Here is a 24,559-nt window from a genome sequence, read left to right as displayed (position 1 = left end):
AATCCCACATTCTTTATTCCTAAATGTATCCATTAACATTTAGTGGTATTAAAATGCATACTACCTGATACAAACAGAAGGAAACTGGGGTTCAATGTGAATGACAAATTTATTTAGGATCTAACATAGCAGTCACTATGGCATCTTGGGTCTTCAATACAGGATTTTGATTTTGTACTGCAGACTCAAATAAATGGAGACCCAGTGGATATTTTTCACACCACAGTGAGGTAACTCCATTTTCATATATTAGCAAGAAGCCATGCATAAATGCAAGTTTTGCTGTAATCAGATTCTCAAAGATCATAAAGACAGGAAATGCAATAATAAAGACCACAGATGACTATTTTGATACAGTGCTTAACTACTATAGGATACACACTATGCTGCAGAAGTGAGAACATGCTTCAGGGCTGGACGTAAAGACCTAAGTAGGAATATAATTTTAACTAAATAATTCAGTGTCTGGACAAAAAGACGGGATTTCTTGTCCAGAACTAAATTAAAAATCTCTCTCTTAACCCAAAGCTCTCATACCCTTGCATCTTAAAAAAATACATGTCTGATTTTGCTGGAAGGATAATAAGAAATAACTATTTTTGCCCACAGGAAGTGCTCATTCCATGGCAAAGAGAGAGGGTATGTAAGAACCTCTTAAGACTATATAAACATGAGGCATGTAAGGCAGTTCATGGTAAACACTGAGCATCAATAATTTAGTATTGTGGAATTAGAATAGTGGGAAACTGGTCTTAAAACATGGTCTCCAGGGAAGAACAGAATGGGTAAGTTTAATAATGAAGCCTAATCCACACTTTGGAAAGAAAATTTATCAGACAAACAACCATTTATAGATATCAAGCAATTAAGATACTGACCGTGGCATGTATTTGCTTGTCTTCCTCCATGAAAATCCATTTACAGATCGAGGATGGGCCAAGTAAACAAATGAAAAATCAACATCTTGTGCTTGTTTTTGTGAACTTGAACTTTGAGGAGCAACTGCAGATCGCCAGCCATTGGTATTATACCATACTTTTACAAGACAGTCGTCCTGTGCAGAAAGAAGGAGAACAAAAAAGTCTAAAAAAAGCTTTTATTTAAAAAATAAATTGGAGTATTTAAGTTAAATACTCTTAAATCTATTTACATTAAGTTTTAAATTACAACTATTAAAATGATTTGAGTTAAATAAAAACACAAGTTGTACGTCCCCAGTCCAGAACTCTTGGGACCTCAGTGGTCTTGAATGAAGGATTTTGCTGGAGCAAGGGAGGTTAATACCCAGGTCCCTGGCCATTCCCCACTGGCCCTATAGCCACAACTCCCCAGCTTTCCAGCCATGGCTTGCCACCACAGCTGGCCCCTAGCTGCTCCGGCCCTACCTGGGGCTACCAGGGAATGCCAACATTCCGGCCCCAGTTTCCCACGCAGGGCTGCTGGGGGATGCTGGCACTCCAGCTCCAGTCCCATACTCAGGGCTCCTGGGGGACGCTGGTGTGCCGGTCCAGCCTTGCTGCCCTCCTGCCCTAGCTCTCTGGCCCAGGAATATCCTGCTGAATGACGGATGTTGCCAGACAAAAGAATGCTGGTTTTAGGATTTGCAACCTGTATAATATGCAAGCAGTAAATTTTCTGTTTCTGTTTCAAATAAAGTGCAGCCACAGAACTGGTAAAAGTTACAGGTTAAGCACCTGAAACCAGACAGTTTGCTCAAGGGCTATACCAGCTTTTCACAATCTTATGCAGGTGCAGTGTGTATTTTCTTCTTCAGTTTATTCCACTATTTTAGTTCAATTACATATTCATAGGTTGTGAAACCATTTTGAAGCTGAATAAAGAAAACATTCTCTTTCAAACTACAGATAAAAATAAAACGAGTAAGTGAGAGACAGAGGATCTACTACACTCATCCCTCTCCATACAAGCACAACTGGTTCCCAACTTTCTGCTCATAGGCCAAAACTTGTAAGAGGGACACTAAATTACCATTAAAATACATGTTAAAGTCTCTAATTGGTTCCTAGTTCTCCTAACTCGGCAAAGGAGTGGCAGCATGTGGCACTGCTTTTGAAAGGTGAGTGAACTTTTCGTTGGGGGTTAAAGGCTGGGGGCAGTTTGGGGTCAAGAGTGGGAGGGAGGGTTAAAACCTGCTGGCGGGTTGCGTCTGTGGGGTGGGCGGGGAGGAGTCGGGTTGGGTTGCGGGGCGGATGGGGGAAGATTAGGGCTGCTGCAGGTTGAGTGTGTGGGCTGGTGGGGGGGGTGTGCTAGGGCTGCTGCAGGTTGGGTGTGTGGGCTGGCACAGGGGGCTAAGGCTGCAGCAGGTTGGGTCAGTGGGTCAGGTAGTGGGGGGAGGGAAATCAGACTACAGGGGTTTGGGTGTGCGGAACCAGTGGGGGAAGCTGGGGGTCAGGTTGCAGCAGGTTGGGTCTGCGGGGCCGGCAGTGGGGGGTGTCAGCGTGTTGGGGCCATGAAGCCGGCAGGAGGACGGGGGTCAGGCGGAGGCAGGTTGGAGCCTCGGGGAGAAGGGATAAGGCTCATATTAGTGAGGGGGAGTTCACTGCTCTCGTGAACAAAGGTAGGTATGTGTGTCCCTCGTTTAAGTGAGTACTTGTACGTAAAGTACTCATTTAACGAGGGATGAGTGTACTTCTAAAATCTGGAGGACATGGTAACCAGTTCAATTCACTAACGGTGCTGCTTCTGTTTATAAAATCAGTTTAAAACATAACATTTTAATATACTTTTTTCTTTCCATAACCAGCACCTTTAATGTCTATTTAACTAACAAACAGACTTTAAAATACCATTTTGTGCATTTTAATTGAATTGCATATCTCCCTCTAAATGTAGCTTGACATTAAATATGAATAAGTTGATCTAATAAATAAGAACATCATTCACCATTTGCTAACATAATAGAAAACAGAGTACACATACCCCTTGCTAAACGAGCACAACTGGTTCCCAAATTTCTGCTCAGGTGAAAAATCGTAAGAGTGACACTAAATTCCCATTAAAATATACGTAAAACTCTTCTCCAATTCATTCCAAGGGCTTGTAACTTGACATAAACCAGCTAAGTTTAGGTACTTTTCTGATGTATTTGAATAGTCTGGCACCAGAAATAGGATGTAGTGTATGTATGTAGGGCTGGGATTGTTGGGACTCAAACATGGGTCCCATTAGATGTGTTAAAGGTCACCAGCTGGGCAGTTTCCAGCTGCATGTGGCTCTTAAAAGAAGCCATTTGCAGTTTCTTAACACTGCTGCCTCAGGCAGATATCTATCAACAGGGATAACTGCTGGAGATGGCAGTTATCTCCATCACTAGGGATAGCAATTACCTTATGCCTAGATGCTGAAACCTTGAGTTAATTGCTGGGAGCAGGAGGGCTGGGGGAGCCACCCATGCTAGCAGCCCTGGTGAAGAGGCTGCGGGAAGAGGAGGAGTGTCTAAGGCTAGGGCTGTCGAGGGATGTGGGGGGGTTTAAGACTGGGGGAAGCCTGGGGCTGCCAGGAAAGTCTAATGCTGGCGGCAGTTTGAGGCTGCTGGAGGGGGTATAAAGCTGGGGGCAATTTGCGGCTGCTGGAGAGGGTGTAAGCCTTTGGGCAGTTTGTGGCTGCTGGCGAGGGGGTCTAAGGCTGGCGGAGGTTTGGGGCTGCTGGGCGGGCTTAAGGCTGGAGGCAGTTTGGGACTGTGGGGGGCAGTTAAAACCTGGCTGAGGGTGAGGTCTGCGGGGCGGGTGGGCGGCCTAATACAGTAAACCCCGGAGTTACTCAGGGGTTGTTTCTGCAACCCCTGCATAACTCGAATTTTCCTGAAAAATTAAGGGAGCCAGGAACCACCAGGGCTGGTCAGTGCTCTTGGCTCCCAGAGTGGCAAGAGCTCAGAACCAGGGGCAGGCTGGTTCCAGTCTCCTCATGCCTCTGTCAGCATAAAAAATCCACCTCCATGAAAAGTGGTAGCCATGTTGGCAAGAGAAGCTCTCCCACTCACATAGCTTCCCTCCTCCCATCCCCCCACTGGTGGCTTGGATAATGTAACTTAAAACACTCAAGAGGGGTGGCTTATTCACACACCTGAGTGAGCTGGGGTAGAGTAGACTTGACTTTAGTCAGTCTTACTAGTGACAGATCCCCACCCCATATTGGTTGTCTGAACACCAAAAACTAGAAGGAGATCCTGCTGGAGCTGCTAGAGATATTGTCATGGTTTCAACTTGTGCAATTCCATCAACTTCAGTGGAGTTAATTCTGCCATACATCTGTATAAACAGGAGAATCTCAACCATTGACTTGAGAAATTCACAACAAACAAGAAATTTAGGCGCTTCTACTGTCCAGCTCTCCAGACTGTTTCTAAGGATGCTTACAGAGTAGGCTATTTCCCCAGACTGGATCTTCAGTCTAGTCACAGTCACGAGGGGCTTAAGAACTGTATCATATCTTAGGTTGGTCAGATAACCCCCTCCCATACACAGAAGACTCACAGGCCCAGTTAATCCTGTGAACTTTCCAGTGGGAAAAATATAAAAACAATTCAACTGGAACATCCATGTTCTAGATATCTAACAAGCAAATCCATTATGATTACAGTGACATTGTGGCGCTGAAGAACCAATGCATTCCTTGCCCCTAAAGATCACTTATTCTCAGAGGACCTATGACAAGAGATGAAGCAAGACCAAAGAAATGCTGGTGGCAGAAAAACGAAAACACTCTAACAAAGCTAGACTATCAGGACCATTAATGTCTATGAAAGACAAGATCCTTGTCCTCCCCTCCAACAATCACAGTCTCACTCATCAAAACTATGCCACATTATTGCAGTACCTGATAGATGGAGTTTTTAAATGACCTTACTTGAAAGAAAATGTGACCAAAAGGACAGCTATTCTGAATTCCAAGAATATGAGGCAAGGCACAAATAATGACATAAGGTACTCAGAAATAAGCCCACAGTGTTGACAAGATACCTACCTCCATAACCTGTGCCCCCAAAGTGACAGTTTATGCATGGGAATACAAACATTTAACATTACGGGCTGATCTAAAACAAATTTAAAATAATCTAGAAACTGGATATGAATGTTATCAGTCAGTAGTGCCTTAAGGATTCAGCTTCCACTGAAGCATTCTGTGCCCACTGGGCATTTCTAGTAGCAAATAACTTCTGTGTTCATGAACTGGTATGAGAAAGGAAGGGAATCAAACAATCTGTTCTGACCCAGATCTCCTACTTGCGACCTTCTCCAAAGTAACTAAGCCAGAGATAAAAGTGCATAGAAGATAAAGATTTAAAAGCCTTTGCACTTAGTATGGAACCTACCTATTTATGGTCATGTTTCCAATATTATTACTTCTCATATTGCTTTAATTATGACAAATCATCTTTTTCCCCTTTAGTTCTTTAAATCTGTAACAGTAACTGATTTCCTTCTCACAGTTTGTACTGAAAAAGCTTTGGTCTCAGTAAATCAGCTAGTGTATATTAAGGATTCCAACATGCCATAGGGAACTATTTGTATCTGTAAAAATGTATTCTTGTTACACAAGAATATACTACAAATCTAACACTTTGATATTGGCAATTTTTGTGAGCAGCTGCATTATTGAAATTAATTAAGCAAAGTCAATGAATTTACACAACCACATGCAATTTTCTATGGCTACCAAATATATAGCAGGGATAGTGCGGATTTTTCTTTTTGATGATGCTGAGAATTGGTCAAGTGTATTCTGAAGTTTTAAAAACACAAACTACAACTGCAATTACTTGGAGAATACTTTCAGCAAGCTATCCCCAACAAGACTGGAATATTTTTCTACCAGTATGGGTCTGTAAGTGCTCAGGGGGATGGGAGGAGGAATATGGGGTTGGAGGAGGAAAAGCAAAAAACAAACCCTTACCATCTGAGTTTGGTCAAAAACGTACTATTCCCTTAAAAGATGAACAGCTCAGACTCCCCTTCCTTTCTCAAATCGAAGAACTCTGTGAAGCTCAAAAGCTTACACCTTCAGAAGCTGTGCCAATAAGAAGCATTACCTCTTCTACTTTGCCTCTCTCAAAAAGCCAACGAAAACATTTATTCACATTACACTTCCTTCTGAATCAACCAATGTCTACACTACAATGATTTGTCGACAGAAGTTACCGTCATAAAATATCTTCTGACAAAACTTCTGTCAACAGATAGAGGTTAGATAGCAAAGTGCTCTCAATAGAATGTCCAATCGAACCACAGCAGACAGGGCTACTGGTGACCCAGAAGCCCTGTCTGTTGATAAAGGGCCCCCCAGAGTGTCCACACAGCTTTTTGTCTGTCAAGAAAGGCATTCTGCCTCGTGGAGCAGAAGTGTCCCATTCTGTTGATTTACTGTTGACAGGATGCATTTTTAGGGTGGACACTGCAAGTTTTGTCAGCAAAACTCTCTAGTGTCAACATAGCTCATCATTTTTCACTAGTACTTTGTTCAAAAATACTGCAAAATAAGTTGCCGTTCTTGAGAAACTAGTCATTCATATAGAATCCATCTATAAGAACCCATTTTCAATTGGCTTAACCCATACACTGTGGTATTTTCCTTACCTGATGAGTAAGTGTCAAAATCTTTACAGGGCACAGCTGCAAGGAAGACTGACTTAAAATCAAGAACAACTGAGTGATTTAAATTACTGATTTTAAACTAATTGTCCATTTGTACTTATTACTTCTAAAAAAAAGGTATGTTCCCTTTGGCATAAATAACCATTAAAGCATACTGATGTACAACGAAACAAAATCTTTAAATTTGATTTGGTACACATTTCTAATACCTAGAATGGCACACTATAACTACATGCATTTGTTTAGAATTATATAGTTTAATATTTTCAGGTTTATACGTTTTAAACACATTACTAAATGATGAATGATACACTAGCTATTAGATCGTTAACTTTTTGGTCAAAACGCCTGAAGCTGCATTAAAATGCTAAACTGAATTTAAACACAAACATATATCTATATTAAAACATTAAATATTTTGGAAATAAAACTCCAGGAGATGTTTCACAATTAAACCTTACACACAGAGAATAACTGCAATAAGTAATTTAAACTCCTTCTTTCAGATCTGCTTAAGATCCCACATGCTTAGGTTTCTTTAGAAGTTACTTTGCCAATCTCTGACTCCCAGGAGCCCACTTCTTGGATCCCTAACAGGAGCGGGCCCTTAATATAGTGCATAATCTATTTTGCCACATTTATGAAGAAACACCTCAGGTTACAATCGGGGCGAAAACATCTTCCTTTATATAGAAAAGCATTTTTGACACCAAGTTTTCTTTGTACTCATAGATTCAGCATCTTTTTTTTGTAGTTAAATATTTTGAGAGTTTTCAGTAAGTTTAGATCCTATATTTTGCTTTAAATTCATATTTCATTTTAAATAGGCATACCATCACAAAAAAAAATGTACTACGTTCTATTTTATATACATTTTTAAAAAAAATAATCCAGTTTAAGAGCTGGAAATCTGAAAGAACGAGAAATTGGGATTTAATTTTTTTCCCAAAAAGTTATTTTTAATTCACCCTACACTGCTCCACACCATGCATGCAGGGTTTCCTCAAAGAGCATGAGCATGTTCCTCTCTGCTGCTGCATGCAGAATAGTGGTCTAACTGAATTAAGGCCATTATTGGAACAAATTTCTGCCTCCAGTATACTCGTGCGTAGCTATTTATTTCACAACAGATCATGTGCTTGTAGCATACATTCATGCATAGTACAGTTGATAAGAGGATTTTTTTAAGCTCTTTCCAAAAAACACAGGGCTATCCCCAGACTACAACCTAACCAAAAACCACTCAGATTTAACTTCACATGGCTGTAATATCAGTCTGTCACTCAACACCAAGACTTTCAGATGCATAAAGGTTGGCTTGCGTGGAGACGTGCCATCTGTTTTCAGACACTAGAGTGAGAATCAGCCCAAAATGACGTAGCATATTTGTTACTGATACTTTCTAGAATCGGCAAAATTGCCACTGCTAGCATTATATCCAATGGTATGTGACAGACACAACAAAGCAGATTACTTTAGGAAGCTTCCAAAGCAAGAAGTCTTGTGGCACTTTATAGACTAACGGATATTTTGGAGCATAAGCTTTTGTGGGCAAAGACCCGCTTCATCAGATGCATGAGTGCACCTGATGAAGCGGGTCTTTGCCCACGAAAGCTTATGCTCCAAAATACCTGTTACTCTATAAGGTGCCACAAGACTTCTTGTTGTTCTCGAAGCTACAAACTAATACAGCTGCCTCTCTGACACTTTAGGAACCTTGTTTCATCTCCTGGTTTCAGATTTCCCACCCCCCCCCAGGTATTCTGTGCTACTAATGTCCAATATTATCAGTTCTCTGAATGTGTCTCTGAACATGGCTCGAGAATATACTGACAGGGCTTTCTTGCAATATCAATGTCAGTCATTAAATCCCCTTCAAACAAGAATGATAGCATCAAAAGACACCCTACATATACAATCTCCATGGATGCTACAGGCTCCCACATAGACAAAGCAGTTTTTTTCAATGCACCCACACTATCACCCAGAGCTCCTGTCCTGACTGTACAACACTGAGTTTTGTATTCACGTTTGAGAATGGAATACGCAGAATTAAATAGCTTTTCCAGAAACTGGCAGATCATCAGATTAGCCCTACATTCTGGCATGCTCAGGACCCAAATGGTCCCAAACCAGGGAATCTGCCCAATCAGTGGAGGTCTATTCTGGCCCCTCTGCTGCCAGCCTCTGAGCTCCCATGGAGGTAGTCAAGTTCCTGGACAGGCTCCCTTCTCGTTCCCTTGCCACCAGCCTGAATCCACTCATAGCCCAACTCTGTTCCCAGCCCTACTCTGTTCCCAGGCTGGTCTCACAGCTGCCAGTATTCCAGCCCAGCTCCACTCCCAGCACTGATCAGACTCCCAGTTGCCAGCCTGGCTCAGGGCCCTGAAGATTTAATGCATATATGTCAAACATTCAAAAGTTTAATCTAGTAGTCTCATTGCTCAACCATCTTCTCAGGCAGGGGCTGGCAACCAAAAAAGCAAGAAGAGCCTTTTTTTCCCCCGAATTTGCTAAAAAGTAATTCAAGAGCCACAATGCATGTGAATACAAGATAGTCCTTAATAAATAAAGCACATATTTTGTAGCCCCTTCTTTAACAACAGCACACATATAATGATTTGCAGTGATACATGTTTACTGCAGGATGTTCACAAACTTTTTACATATTGTATTTCCTCACACTTCACATGTGTGTTTGTACTGCTATCTTACTGACTTTCACTCCTGAACCTATTTTAATTATGCCAATTTTACTTTACACTTAATTTCAGTTTTCTTTCTTAAAATGTGTTGTCATCCTTCAAAGCAGGAATGCCACAAGCTTCCTTTTCCTTTCCAAACCAAGACTTTATTAGCAACACAATCGAAACACAGATACAGTATCATATCCCACAATGCACTGCACTTAAAGGGGGAGTTATCCAATATTTCAAGATCACACAATTTGCTATTTAGATATGAATTACTCATTGTTAGGCTTTCAGATACTCACTGATCATCAGAAGGGTTTTTTAAAAAATACCTTTGCAATTATAGTGTTGGGAGCCACAAAAGTCCTTAAAGAGCCACGTGCGGCTCCAGAGGTGCAGGTTGCAGACCCATTTTCCAGGGATTCTATATTTATAATGGGACAAACAGATGCTCCTTCTCTATGAGAAGTCCTGTGGCACTTCAGACTACCAAATATTTTGGAACATAAGCATTCATGGGCAAAGACCCACTTTGTCAGATGTAATGTCATGAAGATTCCAGGGGTGGGTCTAATTATACAGACTCATGATCAGGAGGGAGTCCCACTCAAGAGGAAGGCCAGAGTTGACAAGGTTATTCAGTCAGGGAAGAAATGGTCCACTTCCAGCAGCTAACGTGGAGGTGTCATTGGCTGCTGGAACTGGGCCACGTCCTCCCTGACCAAATGGACATTGTCAACTCTGGCCTTCCTCTTGATTGGACTCCCTCCTGTTCATGAGCCTGTATAATTAGACTTGCCTCTGAAAACTGGTCAGTCTATAAGGTGCCACAGGACTTCTCATTGGTTTTCATAGATACAGACGAACACATCTACCCCTCTGATACTTGGCAGATGCTTTTCGTGCAACAGATTGCCTAACAGAGGTTCCACTCATGTTGGCGCGTCAGTTTCTCTTCAAAAGAAAAAAACATTAAAAAAAACCAAACAAATTTTGCTTTACTTTTTAGTAAATAACCACATGCAACTTTCATTTCATGGGCCTTCTGCTCTGATTCAGACTGTTCCCTTCCCAATATCTTGTTTTGGCACTGGACTATTATCTACTCATAATGCAGAGAGAGGTAGTACTTTGCTAGAACCAAATCTGTGGGCTTTCATGTCTGAATTTTAGCCCTCCCAGTTATGGAAATCTTTCACGAACTAGCATTAGAAGATCCATACTTCTTTTTGAAAGCTACTGACTTTGCGAATTATAAAGAAAAACGAAAAAACAAGTATTACTACTTCTCTTTTTCAAAAAAGGGATGCAGTCAAATTCTGCATTATTTTGTAACTTTTCTAACGAAAAGTAATTCTGTCATACCAAAGTTATTTACCTTCCCTGCAGTAGCAAAGAATTCTCCATCTGGTGAAAATTTCATTAGACAAACTTCGGAAGCAGTTCTGTAAAATCAAGAATTAAAAAAGCCAATTAATCTTGTCATTCAAAAATGCAGCAACATGAAGATCAATTTTTCAGAAGCACAGAATATGTAGCTATTTCTTTGAAATTATGAATTTTTTCATTTTATTTTTGGATTGGTTCCATATACTGCAGATGGTATCATGGACTTAAGCTCTAGCAAGCTATGGAGTGGTTTGAGACAAGCTCAACTATAGCTGAAGCATTAAAAAAAAAAGGGGGGGGGGCTGTGGTTAGAAGGAGTATCAGGTTCAAATAACTTGTTTGTCCTACTAGAGAGAAACTGACTGTGATAAGGTGGGTCCTGACAGTTTTGTCTTAAAGTGCTTCTCCCAGATGTGTTCAATCTTTATACCTCACACACATTTCATGGTCTATTCCATTCAACTTGTCCCGTGAACAAGCCACATAACCCTCCACCTCATCTGGTGCAGAACAACAGCATTATTCTTTTCCTGCAGCATACATCCCAAAGCTACATTACAGGAATACCCTTTTGTTTTGAAATTTAACACTAATTCTCCTTAAAGCAGTGGGGTTTTTTTAAATCTAGTTAATTATGCTGTGCTCTTACTGGACTTTCCTTCTCTTAAAAAAGGTACATGTTTTCACTAATTGTGCAGCATTCAGCTACTCCATTGATGGTGGAATTGTAAATACTGATGCTGTGATAATAAGTGACTGAAATTTGTTTTATACAGAAATGAAAAAACCAAAACATGAAGGTTAATGCGTGACCAACTTGTCACTAGCAGATCTGTGATCAATTCACCCATACTGCAATGAATACCTACTAGAGAAAAGTCATAGCACAAAACTCAGTGATGCAAGTTAGAAAGTTTTATAATCACAAAGCCATAAGGTAAGTAGTTCAGTGTCCAAAACAGAGAAAGCAGTAAGTAACCAGGGTGGGTTCCAAATGAAATTACAGGTTTAACATCTCTTGTCTGCGATCCTTAGGACCTGACCGCTGCCAAACAAGAGAATTTGCTGGACCACCAGAGTCAGTATTGTCTAGCAGCATTACCAACAATTCTACTGAATACTAGGCTTTTGGAAGACACTTAGGGTAAATTAAAGCTAAATAACAGCACAGAACCCAGAGTCGGGACTTGTAGTTGTTAACAAACGTTATGGGACTGCAGAAATCTTGTCATACCCATGATAAGTGGTCATCTAGCTAACTAAATCATGCCAGACTATGGACGTTGCCAGACAGAGTACTATACTAGAGAGTTTCAACCAAAATATGATATCTTCAAACTGCAGCTGATTTTGGCGAATACTCATTTTCTAGATTTATTAAGTCACACAAATCCTCTTGCATATTCTTAGCTACAGAAAGTTTATGATTTTAATAAGGTGGTATACAAACAGGGGTATACACATTGTTGGAGACTGATTCCTGACTATAAAATTAAATCTGGAAAATTCACTGCCACTGAGTGGAAAGTGGTGAAATAAGATACTGAAGAAAAAGGAGTGCCTCCTTAATGTACCAGTCACCATCTTTACAGTGCGCTCAGGAATGCAGATATTCTGTCTAAATTTGTCAAATAATTTTGGTTATTTGAAGAAACTGGGTAAAATACACATTAATACAAGCACACAATGCATGAAGATGGCGTTCCTCTTCCATCACCAGGATGCAGCTACCTAAAGACTACCTAAGACTAACTAGTGGGTTTCCCTACCTCCCCAGAAGTTTAAACTCAGGAGAATTATCATTTGATAAATCACAAAATGCAGCTCAAAAGATAAGCAAACTCCAGAAATAATATTTTTGGTTCAAGTTTTGAATCAAAGACGTACCAAGTATTCTCTTTCTTGATGTGACCTTGACAGCTTATGTGATCTTAGACACCATTATAAAGGATATTCAAAATAAAATGAATGACAGGAAGAGAGAGCTACTGTGACCAAATGTCACATTTTTGAAATTTAGGAAACAAAAGGTAAAATATTAATCCATTTATTCAAAGAATGAGATTATTTTCTATTTTTTTTTTGTATTACACACTCAAATAGAATAGAATCCACTTTTTTTTCCCCTACATGAACTAAAAACTTGGGCAAAAAAAACCATAGGGATAATGTAATGAGGGTGTCCTGATGTTTCAGCTTACATATTCAGAAATTTATTTTGAAATACAAGTTAAGTGCCATACGGGAAACGGGGGAGAGGGGGAGAGACAGAAAAGGGGAGAGGAACGTCACAATCTCTACAGAGCACCACCTTTTTGAAGAATGCAGAACTCTTTTCGAAGAATGCAGAGTCCTAATAGGTTTCCCTTTTGTTTCAGTTGCTGGAGTATTTAAGTATCACAGAAAATTGGGAAAAAAATACCACTTGAGTCCAGGAGAGAAAAAATGAAATTACCTGTTGAGAATTCTTGATGCGTACCTGCAGTGGGAAAGCAGGTTGTGACATTTTGAATTAATCCTTGAGATTTTCCGAATACACTCTCCAAGATTATAAAAACATTGATCCGAATTAAGCCCCTATTGTAAAGATCTTTGTTCCCCCTACTATTACTGCTTTGGGCCAAAATAAATTTTTCAGCTATAAATTGTTATGTTCAGCACAATCTCAGCTAACTTGGCTCTGAAATACAGAAAAAGAGCAGCACTGCAGTGTTTTCCCAAAGAGAATACCTGCTCCAGGTCCTATAATTAAAAATCTTTGTGACTCACTCTGTTATGTATGGAGGAGATCTCACTTCTGAGAAAAGTAGTATTTCTAAAATTAACTAGTTTTTTTTTTTTTAATCAAAATCAATTATTTTATGTCCATGTAACTTTTCAAGACGTGATGCTGAAAGTAATCTAGCAGCAAAAACATGACAATAATAAATTTAAAGAATCCTTGCACTTTAGGTTAGAATCTTCTTTAGAAGTTTAGAGTCACCTCTCTACACATGACCTTCACATTGCAGCAAAACATTCTACTCATCTTGAGTGGCATGAAAAGAAATTTCTGTTTTCACCAGCACATATAGATGAGACTCTAAATTTGAATTGGGATCCTAACTCTAATTTTAAAATGAAGTATTTCTGAAAACAAAGTGATTTGCTAGTATAGCCTACTGCTGCTTTGTTGTTGAGAAAAGCCCGTGAAAAAATGGGATGAAATGGCAACTGGGCTAGGTTGCACTTGCAGAGTGAGTACTAGAGGAGAAGCAGACTAAATCACAAGATTTGAGGAAGAAGGTTAAATATGTTCCCATTTCTGGAAATCAGTATCATCTTAAGAGTTCAACAGACAGGGAAATTTCTCACATTTCAAAGTGTTCTATGGGAAGCCTACAGTGCCTCTTCCGGAAGAGACAATATAAACTACTGATCAAGTTCTGTGCTGCAACTGTCCACTAAAGCAAATCTGACCTCAAAGGAACAAGGAAAGAAAACAGCATCTAAAGCTGAATCCACAACACAAGAAACAATCAGTTTCTTAACATTGGGTTTTAGCCATTCAATTTTGAGCATTTTCACCTTCCCACACGCTTCCCACAAAATCAACTTACTACTGCCACACGCAAGTAGCTTGAATTGAGCGCTGCAGCAGTGTATTGTGGGACCCTATACCACAGTTCTCTTAGCCCCATAGCATTCTGGCACCACAAGTAGATGTGGGCACATGATGACATCTTCTTTCATTCCCCTTTCCCCTGCTGTGTTAAATATGTTTAAGTAGACATGGGTGCTACACTGAAACTCAAATGAATTATTCACAGTTATGGCTCAGGGCAGCTAAAAGACCCCAGACTACAGCCAGGCTTGGACCTGACAAGAAAGACCCTCAGAAAAAGAATATTCCCTGCTGCAAACCTTACTTCGAGAACTATGGAAATTGTATAGCTACTACATTGGCTTCATTGAAACACACAGCTCAAAGTGGCTAAAAGACTCAACACTACAGCCAGCACCCAAAAATCGTGACCACCATGGGAGATGTTCCCCAAGCAGCTAAAAGACCCCTAGCTACAGCCAGCCCCTGAAAGTCATGACTGCAAAGGGAGACTTCCCTCAGCTGCCTAAAAGAATCCAGACTACAGCCAACCCCTGAAAATTGTGACTCTCACCTCGCACAAGCTGCCTGACACCTTGCACAGCATGTCCTTTTATTGGTTCAGGGTCAAGCCACGTGATGCAGCTGGGCACGGGAAAGTTACAGACTGTGTGGTGCCTCCGGGGGGAGGGAAGGGAGAAGATGTGGGGGTCAGGACGAAATGTAAGCAGCTGAAAAGAAGTTTCTCATCCAAGCACGACCTCCACCCACAGACCAACTGCCACATGATGCGGGAAAGTTCCAGAATGTGTGGTATTCTCAGGGAGAGGATGTGGGGGGCAGGCTGAAAAGAAGTTTTTTGTTCTATCATACAAGCATGACCCCCACCCACAGCCTAGCTGCCACATGGTATGGGGGAGGGGGCAGTGGCTGGTGACAGGCAGAGCAGGAAAAAAAAGGCAGCAGGCAGAGGTATACACAGAACCACAGACCCCACAGCTGCACTACTAGCAAAGAAGAGGAAAGAAGATTTTTCAGCCTCTCATGACCCTACAGCCACTGGCTTCCAGGTGCCGAATTAAAACGGTCTTCCTGCTGCCTAATTCCTCCACACCTGAGAGCAGAAGAGATGGAAGAGGCCAGAGCAGAGAACTGTAGGACATTGTGGGACATGTTTAGAGGCTAATGAATTCAATTTAAAGACATGGTGTGTCCTCACTACCCTTCAATCGGAATTTTAAATTCAAACTGAATGCTACACCAGTCAGGATACTACGGTTTTAGGATTTCAGTATGTCGATTTTAGTGTTCCATAAATCAAGCTAATGGACTTTACAGTGAGGAGAGGCACTTGGACAAATAGGCTAACTGACTTAAAATCAATTTTATCTCAATGTACACACAGCCTTAGTTCCCTTTCTTGTGCTGCAGTAAGCATGGAGAGCTCATGGTTAGCAGGCAGTCAATGGAAGCTTATCTCTGAAGTTGCAGCAATATATGAAGGTAGGCACATCCAAGCAGTTAGCAGTTTCTGCTACAATAATTTATGGAAAAATGAATGAAGAATATTCCGCAGTTCCTGTTTAAGGTTTTTATTTTGAACTTTCCCAACATGAGAAACAGAGATAAAAGGCACCAAGATTTCTTCCGTTCTATATAAACTTTGGAGACAACTTTCAGTCCATATTTCAGGGGTGGGGGAATGACATGGAGTGTAAGGTGTGCAGCCTCCACCCTCACAGGCCAAAGTCAGGCAAGCAGGGGCTAGATCGAACTCGCAGGCCCTGTGGGGAAGTGGGACAGGAAGCAGCTCTGCATGGTACCACTGTCACTCACTGCTGTTCCCCCAGACAGGGAAGTGGGAGGGGGAGCAGCAGCGCTGTCTGTGGGCTTTATCCTGCTGCTATGATTCCAGCTAATCTAAGTAGGGTGGTGCCTGGGAAAGGCGTAGAGGAGTCACAAAGCCATGTGTCCCCCTGGGGTAAGCAGCCCCCACATCTCCCAGACCCCATGGCCTTTGACCTGCATTCACCCTCCTACCCCAAGTCTCCACTGAACCTAAACCCTCCTTTCCAGACCCTGCACCCAAAGCCCTCCTGCACCATTTCTCCTACTCAGACCCTGCACCTCCTGCTCGTTCCTGCACTCCTCTCCTACCAAGACCCTCACACTTCTCTCCCGCAACGATCCCCATCCACAACCCACTCCTGCACCCCTCCTTCCCACCCCCATCCTCCCAATCCCAAGCACACTCCTGTACCCTCCCATCCAGACCCCATACCAACCCACTGTCTGGCAATCCCCTTCTACAATGAACCCCTCATTTTTGGCCCCACCCCAGAGCCTAGTGGGGCCCACAAAATGTACTACCCTGGGCCCCTAGACTCTGGCGCTGGTGAGTAACGGGAATGATGGATTTTTTGTTGTTGTTGTTTTTCAGCAAGGTTTTTTTTGTTTGTTTTTACTTCTTGTTTCTTACTCTTGGTCACTGATTAATATTTCTGTAGGTCAGTGGCCCCGACCCAAAAAAAGGTTCCCCACCCCTGCCATATTATAACAAAACCAGAATTTTATGCAACAGTTGCCCTATTCCCCAATCTAAAGATAGGCAGTCAGGGAGCTGGGCAGGCAGGCAATCAACTGCCTGATTCCCCGGGGTGAACCAGATTCCTGCAAAGCAAGCTATCTAGGACCCAAGGAGGCAGAAGTGCCTAGGAGAGTGACTTAGAACCAGGAACTCTTGAACTCTGGGTTGGTAAGGCACTGCAAGACCAGGACCCCACAATTCTGGGCTAACTAGGTATATGCTAAGCTGGCAAGAAGACAGACAGCATTGTGACAGACACCCTTCTCAGAACACCACATTCACCAGGAGAGGGATAAGTTCACTTCTCTTGATGTAATCAACTGCACAGACTTGTTGCTGGTATTTAACAGATACAGGTCTGATAAGATTTGAAGGCCAGAAGGGACCACTGAATTTTCCAACCTCAAAGAATCTCTCAAAATTAACTCATGTTTTAGCTAGAGCATGGTTCTTTTGGTAGGGAGAGGGGAGGAAGGAACCCAATCTTGATTTAAAAGTCACCAGTGATAAAAAAATCCACCACAAATTTTGGTAAAATAGATCCAATGGTTAATTATCACAGATAATTTTTATAAATCTCCATTCTTACAAGCCTAAATATCTCCATTCTTTGAAGCCTAAATTCAACTTCTGGTCATCACATCTTATTACCTCTTTCCCCACTAGCCTAAAGAGCTCAAATATTTGTTCCCTATGTCCTACAGATTGATCAAACAGGCCTTACATTCTCTTGTTGAAGCTTTCCAGACTGAGCAACCTGAGTCTGTTGCTACCTTGAGTAAAGCATAGGGTACTACATATGTAACAGAGAACAAAAGATCCATCCACTTGAGGAAGAATACTACAATCTGCTTGTTCTCTTGAAGTACAAGTACCAATATCTGAATTTCAGAAACTTCTTCTAGAGGACGACTATTCCTGCTTGAGAATGCAGAACCAACCAAGGACGAGGATTTTTTTTTTTTAAATGTAGAAAGACTATTTTGTTCCCAATTTATTTTGAGTCACAGTTTCTTGAGAAGGGTGCATGTGAGAGTCATATTTTTGGAAAGCCTATACACTGATAATGTCATTACAAGCCAGTCATCTAAATAAGGTCACACATGTATTGCATTGTCTTAGATGTACCATCTGCAAAGACTGGCACTTCGTAGGAAGGAAATTCAAAAGGGAAAGCCCTTCTGCTGAAAATAACCTTCCACCACAAGTGAAGGTATTAACAATGTAAAGGCTTGACAGTGACAAGGAAAACAATCGTGGGTGAAGAATGAAGAAATTATGGCTGTTAGGCTCAGAATATAAATTTAAGATGTTGATCCAAAACATCTTAAATTCCCTGAGTTCCCTGCATGCTGAGAGCTTGAGCTATCCAGGAAAGAGTCAGCTGCTGCTCAGCTAATTAGCAGTGTCCCCAGCTGCCAGCGTGTGTTTTTATTGATGGGGCACTTCTGCACATGCCTTGGTCCACATAATTTATTCTGACCAAGAGCAGAAAAAATTAGTTAACGCCTTCTCAAACCGTAGATTCTGATGTGTGGGAAACCAAGTTCACAATGTTAGATAGGAGGACAGAGGGCATCTAGAGCATAGCCCTAATATCCATTACTGATCTAACTAATTCAATCTTTTGTGCTCCAGCAGAGGAATCCATGTGGACAACTGCTTGACAAAAGAGAAGTTACTCACCTGTGTAGTAACTATGGTTCTTCGAGATGTGTCCCCGTGGGTGCTCCACAGTAGGTGTCAGGCTCACCCCAGAGCCGCAGCTTGGAAATTCTTCAGCAGTTTCCGTCGGGTCGCGCATGCGCCGATGCGCGTCGGCTCTTCGCGCGCTTACGGTCACGTGCGCGATCCGGTCCCCGCCAGTTCCTGATCAACCACTCCGGACGCCCCTGAAAAAACACACAAAACAGAGCTCCGAAGTGGGGAGGAACGGGTGGGTAGTGGAGCACCCACGGGGACGCATCTCGAAGAACCATCGTTACTACACAGGTGAGTAACTTCTCTTTCTTCTTCGAGTGGTCACCGTGGGTGCTTCACAGTAGGTGACTACCCAGCAGTAACCCCCCCCCCCCCGAAAAAGGAGGTGGGTACCCAATTTATGCGCAGCTTGCCCATGAAAGAACTGCTGTCGACAGGCGTGTATCCTCATCAAGCATCCTGTGCACGGCGTAGTGCTTGGCGAAGGTGTCATAGGAAGACCACATCGCCGCTCTGCAGATATCTCTCAGCGCGATGCCTTTGAAGAAGGCCGTTGACGCCACCAACGCCTTAGTAGAGTAGACTCTTGGTGGAAGTGGCAGAGGAGTCTTGCAAATCTTGTAGCACAATCTTATGCAAGACACAATGTGATTTGAAATCCTCTGTGAAGATAGTGCTTCTCCTTTTGACCTGGATGCAATGGACACCAGGAGTCTGTCCGTTTTCTGGAAAGGTTTAGTTCTATCGATGTAGAAGGCCAGTGCCCTTCTTACGTCAAGTAAGTGCAACCGTGCCTCTTCATTTGAGTTGTGAGGCTTAGGATAGAACGAGGGCAGCACTATTGGTTCGTTGATATGAAAGTCTGAAGAGACCTTCGGAACGAAGGCTGGGTGTAATCGTAAGACCACCGCTTCTTTTGAGAAGATCGTGCAGGGTGGTGTGGACATCATGGCCACGAGTTCGCTCACTCTGCGAGCTGACGTGATTGCCAGGAGGAAAGTCGTTTTAATAGTAAGTAGTCGAAGGGGGACCGTAGCCAATGGTTCAAAGGGCGGTCCCGAGAGGGTGTGTAGAACTAGGTCTAAACTCCATGACGGCGGTATTGGTTTCCGAGGGGGGTACAGATTCACCAACCCCTTCAGGAAACGCAAGACAGCAGGATGGGCAAATGTGGTTGATCCATCCTCTTCATGCCAAAACGCTGATATAGCCGCCAGATGCACCTTTATAGAGGATAGCGAAAGTCCGTTTTGTTTGAGTTGTAGCAAATAATCCAGAATCGTAGGTATGGTGGCGCCCTGGGGTATTAGTTGCCTGGAGGAACACCATTCGGAAAAACGCAACCATTTGTGCTGATAAGTCTTTCTGGTGGAAGTTCTCCGACTACATTCAAGGACTTGTTGTACTCCCTCTGAGCATGTAGTCTCTAAGGCGCTTAGCCATGGATTAGCCATGCTTGTAGCGGAAGTCTCTTCGGGTGCGGGTGCAGTATTGGCCCCTGAGCCTGAGTGAGAATGTCCGGTCCTGTTGGTAGGGGAAATGGCTGATGTTGAGCCATGCGCAAGAGCAATGGGAACCACTGTTGCCGGTCCCAGATTGGGACTACGAGTATCATGTGTGCTTTCTCCCTTCTGGCCTTCTCCAAGACCTTGTGTATAAGTGTTGTGGGAGGGAACGCATAAAGTAGAGGGCCCTTCCATGGGATCATGAAGGCGTCCCCCAAAGACTTCTGTCCCATGCCCGCTCTGGAGCGGTATTAGGGACATTTCTTGTTTTCTTGGGTGGCGAACAAGTCGATTTGGGGAAAACCCCATCTGCGGAACACCTGGTGAAGTAGGTCTGAACAGATCTGCCACTCGTGAGTGGTCACAAAGTGTCTGCTGAGTTGGTCCGCCTTGACGTTGTGGACCCCCGGTAGGTACGAAGCCTTTCTGATTATATTGTTGGCGATGCACCAGTTCCAGAATCGGACTGCCTCCGCACAAAGCGTACGAGACCTGGCTCCCCCGTCGGTTTATATAAAACATGGTGGTGGTGTTGTCGGTATTCACACCGACTATTTTTCCACGCAGATAATTGTGAAAATGCCTGCACACATTGAACACTGCCCTGAGCTCTAATATGTTTATGTGCAGTGTCTTCTCTGTGGGGGACCATAATCCTTGAGTGGTTTTGTTGTCCATGTGAGCCCCCCATCCCATATGGGAGGCATCTGTTGTAAAGAACACAGTAATTTGCGGTTGGCGGAAGGGCACCCCTGTTAGGAGATTCTTGGGGTTTCCCCACCATGCTAGCGAGCTTCGTGCCTCTGTTGTAAGTGACACCCTCTTGTGGACGGTGTGGATTGAGGGTTCGTATACGGTTGCCAACCAATGCTGCAATCCTCGCATATGCAGCCTGGCGTTTTGCACCACAAACGTGGTGGTTGCCATATGCCCCAACAGTTGTAAGCACGTGAGAACTGGAACAGTGGGGCTGTACATTAGTAGTTGTACGAGATATTCGATGGCACGAAAACGAGCCTCGGGTAAATACACCCTTGACGTGACTGAGTCTACCCGAGCCCCTATAAACTCTATATTTTGTGTGGGGTCGGTCTTTGACTTTGAGAAATTGATGATGAGGCCCAGCGAGGTAAATGTTTTTGTGGTGATGATGTGTATCATTCGTAATACCTCCGCCCGGGAAGTTCCCTTTAGCAGGCAATCGTCCAGGTACGGGAAAATGAAAACTCCCTGTCTGTGTAGGTATGCCGACACCACTGCAAAGGCCTTGGTGAAGACTCTGGGCGCTGAAGAGAGAGAGTCCGAATGGGAGGACTCTGTACTGGAAATGATCTGTGCCCACAAGGAACCGGAGGAAACGCCTGTGGGCTGGATGAATTGCAATATGAAAATACGCATCCTGTAAGTCGAGGGCTGCAAACCAATCACCATGGTCTAGTGCCGTGATTACTGAAGCCATCGTAGTCATATTGAAGAGCTGTTTGCGAAGGTACTGGTTCAGTGCGCGTAGATCCAAAGTGGGTCTCCACCCTCCTGTCTTCTTTTCTGTCAGGAAATACCTGGAATAGAACCCTTTGCCTTGAAATTGTTCCGGTACTCTCTCCACCGCCCCTATGAATAGGAGGCGGTCCACCTCCCACCTTACTTCCGGTAGGTGAGAGGGGTCTCTGAGAAGGGGTGTGGTGGGAGGATTTAGTGGAGGTAAAGACTGGAAGAGGATCTCCAATACCCACTTGACCGACGTGATGCTTTTCCATTGTGGGTAAAATGGCTTGAGTCGGTGATGGAACATGTACTGAGATTGGCACTGGAGGTACGGTCTTGGCTTCGTGGCCCTCGACATACCCATCAAACTTGCTGTCTTGCACTTTGCCCTGCGGAGGCATTGCCCTGCTGAGGCCAGCGCCTAGGGCCCTTATAATGTGTTTGTTGATGACGTCCCTGATCATACCCTCGTTGAAATTGGGTACGTTGCTGTTGGTAACCATAATGGCGTTGCTGAGGATAAAATTTCTTCCTTCTGAACGGTGGGGTATATATCCCCAAAGTCCGAAGTGTCGCTCTGGAATCTTTGCTCGAGTGTAGGACTGAGTCGGTCGATTCAGCAAACAATTTTATTTTGTCGAAGGGGAGGTCTGCAATTTTGACCTGTAACTCCTTTGGAATGCCGGATGTGTGAAGCCATGACTCTCTCCGCACTACCACCACAGTGGCCACGGCGCGGGCCGCTGTGTCCGCCACATCCAGTGCAATCTGCACGCCCGCTCGAGAAGCCACGTAGCCCTCTTGCACAATTGCCTTAAGAATTGGCCTTTTATCCTCCGGAAGGAAGTCCATGAGGGCAGTAAGCTTGGAATAGTTGTCGAAATTGTGATTCGACAAATGAGCGGCATAGTTGGCCATGCGGAGCAACAGAGTAGAGGAGGAGTAGGCTCTTCTACCCAGAAGATCCAGCTTCTTTATGTCCTTGTCCAATCCCCCAGATTTGTACTGGGACGATTTGGACCTGTGTTGAGACGATTCAACCACTAGCGAGTTTGGCTGTGGATGACTAAATAGAAATTCCATACCTTTCACAGGGACGAAGTATTTTTTGTCCACTCTTTTGTTGGTAGGAGGAGCAGATGCTGGAGTCTGCCATATATTAGTGGCTGCCTCCATGATTGCATCGTCCAGAGGAACAGCAATTTTAGAAGAAGATGGAGGCCTGAGGTTTTTAAGGAGTCTGTGGTGTTTCTCCTGCACGTCCGCCACTTGAATATCTTGGGATTGAGCTACTCGTTTGAACAGCTCCTGGAACTGTTTCAGGTCATCTGGGGGAGAAATGTCTCCAGGGACCACGGCCTCGTCTGGCGAGGATGAGGAGGCATCACTATGATCTCTCCTCCAATTCCTCTGGATCCTGGCCGTATTGATGTGATTGCCTTTGTGGAATTTCGAGGTGGGGTTCAATGCCTTTAGACCCAGCCTCTGATTGGGGAACTCGTGGTGTTCCCCCAGGTGGAAGCAGAACACTGTGGCGTTGAGGGGTGGTCGACGGGGATCCCTAGTGAGACGTCGACCTCCTATGCTGACGCCCCGCATAATGATGGCGGTCGTAGCAACAGGGACAGGGGCCCGGCGATGGAGACCTGGACCATGACCCAAGGATGTAAGGGTGGTGCCTGGAATGTCGACACTTCCAAGATGATACCGACGTACGAGGAGAGCCTCTGTGAGAAGACTCATAGGGATCTCTGCTAGATGATGGAGAAAAGCGTGCAGACCCCTGGGATGGACTCCGAAGAAAAGGAGAAGAACGTCTGTGGCAGGCTGAAGGTGTTGCTGCCCGTCAAATCTCCGGTGGTGATCGTGGTGACAGAGGCAGCGCAATTGCCTCAGGAGAGGGGCTGCGGTGCCTGGTCTTCGTTTTAGCCTTTACCCTCTCGGGTGGTCTTATCGGTGAACTTGGTACCAGAGCAGGTGTCATGCTGATTTCCACTGCTCCCGGTGCCGTCGTCGCCGGTGCCTCCGGGGAAGACTCGATCGGTGCCGCAGTAGCCGGTGCTGGACTGACTAGTGCCCGCACAGCTCTCGGTGCCGTCTCCCCAGTAGCTGCAGGGCCTTGAGTGGTTGCATGCACCGTGGCTTTACCAGTGGAGGAAGCCAGCGTGCGCGGGCCCTTTGTTACACTCGTCCCGCTCCCAACAGTAAGGGGCAGGGATCGAGTAGGCGAGGCTCTTCTTTTCTTCTGCGCAGAGGAGGTCAAAGAGGCAGCCTTCCTCTTGTGTGATCCTGAAGAGCCCTCCGCATGCGTTGCCTCCAATGAGGCAGGCTGAAGTGCTTTGTCAACTAGCAGCATCTTCAGCCTCATTTCTCTATCTTTTCTAGCTCTATTAGTCAACTTGGAACAATGGGAGCACTTCTGGGGAACGTGAGTCTCCCTGAGGCACCGTATGCATCTGCTATGGCCATCCGAAGCAGGCATGGCCTCCCGGCAAGATTCACACTTCTTAAAGCCGGGGGATGGCATTGTTAAAACTTAACTCTGAGTCCTTAGGTGCTAATAGCACACTTAACAGTCTGTTAGGTGATGTTAATAACCGTTGGCCTTTGAAGGCCGACAAACAAAAGCAGCAGGCCCGCCCAGAGGCGGCCGCTGCGGTTTTAAGATAGTCTTTAGCTTTTAACAACTTTTAACAGAGTAACTAACTATAGAACTGCTAACTATGAACTGTAAAAAACTATTAACACGAGAAAAAAAATAAGATTTATCTGTCTCAGGCGTTGGAGCCGGAGAGGATTCCGTCTGCAGCCGTTAGCGGTTGAGAAGGAACTGGCGGGGACCGGATCGCGCACGTGACCATAAGCGCGCGAAGAGCCGACGCGCATTGGCGCATGCGTGACCCGACGGAAACTGCTGAAGAATTTCCGAGCTGCGGCACCGGGGCGAGCCCGACACCTACTGTGGAGCACCCACGGTGACCACTCGAAGAAGAACATTACTTATA

General features: G+C 44.0%; 1 protein-coding gene across 7 annotated transcripts in view; it reads right to left on the bottom strand.

The window, feature by feature from the left end:
* Positions 1-24,559, bottom strand: part of DMXL1 (Dmx like 1) — a 155,165-nt gene that overhangs the window by 86,838 nt on the left and 43,768 nt on the right. For all 7 annotated transcript variants that reach the window (XM_074994988.1, XM_074994990.1, XM_074994992.1 and 4 more), the window contains exons 6-7: positions 10,683-10,749; positions 879-1,054 (exon numbers count right to left, since the gene is read on the bottom strand). In XM_074994988.1, the coding sequence (XP_074851089.1) occupies positions 879-1,054; positions 10,683-10,749 (243 nt within the window). The remainder of the gene's footprint in view (positions 1-878; positions 1,055-10,682; positions 10,750-24,559) is intronic.

This window comes from Carettochelys insculpta, chromosome 5, assembly GCF_033958435.1.
Source record: "Carettochelys insculpta isolate YL-2023 chromosome 5, ASM3395843v1, whole genome shotgun sequence".
Taxonomy (NCBI): Eukaryota; Metazoa; Chordata; order Testudines; family Carettochelyidae; genus Carettochelys; species Carettochelys insculpta.
Note: the sequence above shows the minus strand (reverse complement) of the source record. Positions and strands in the feature narration are given on the sequence as shown.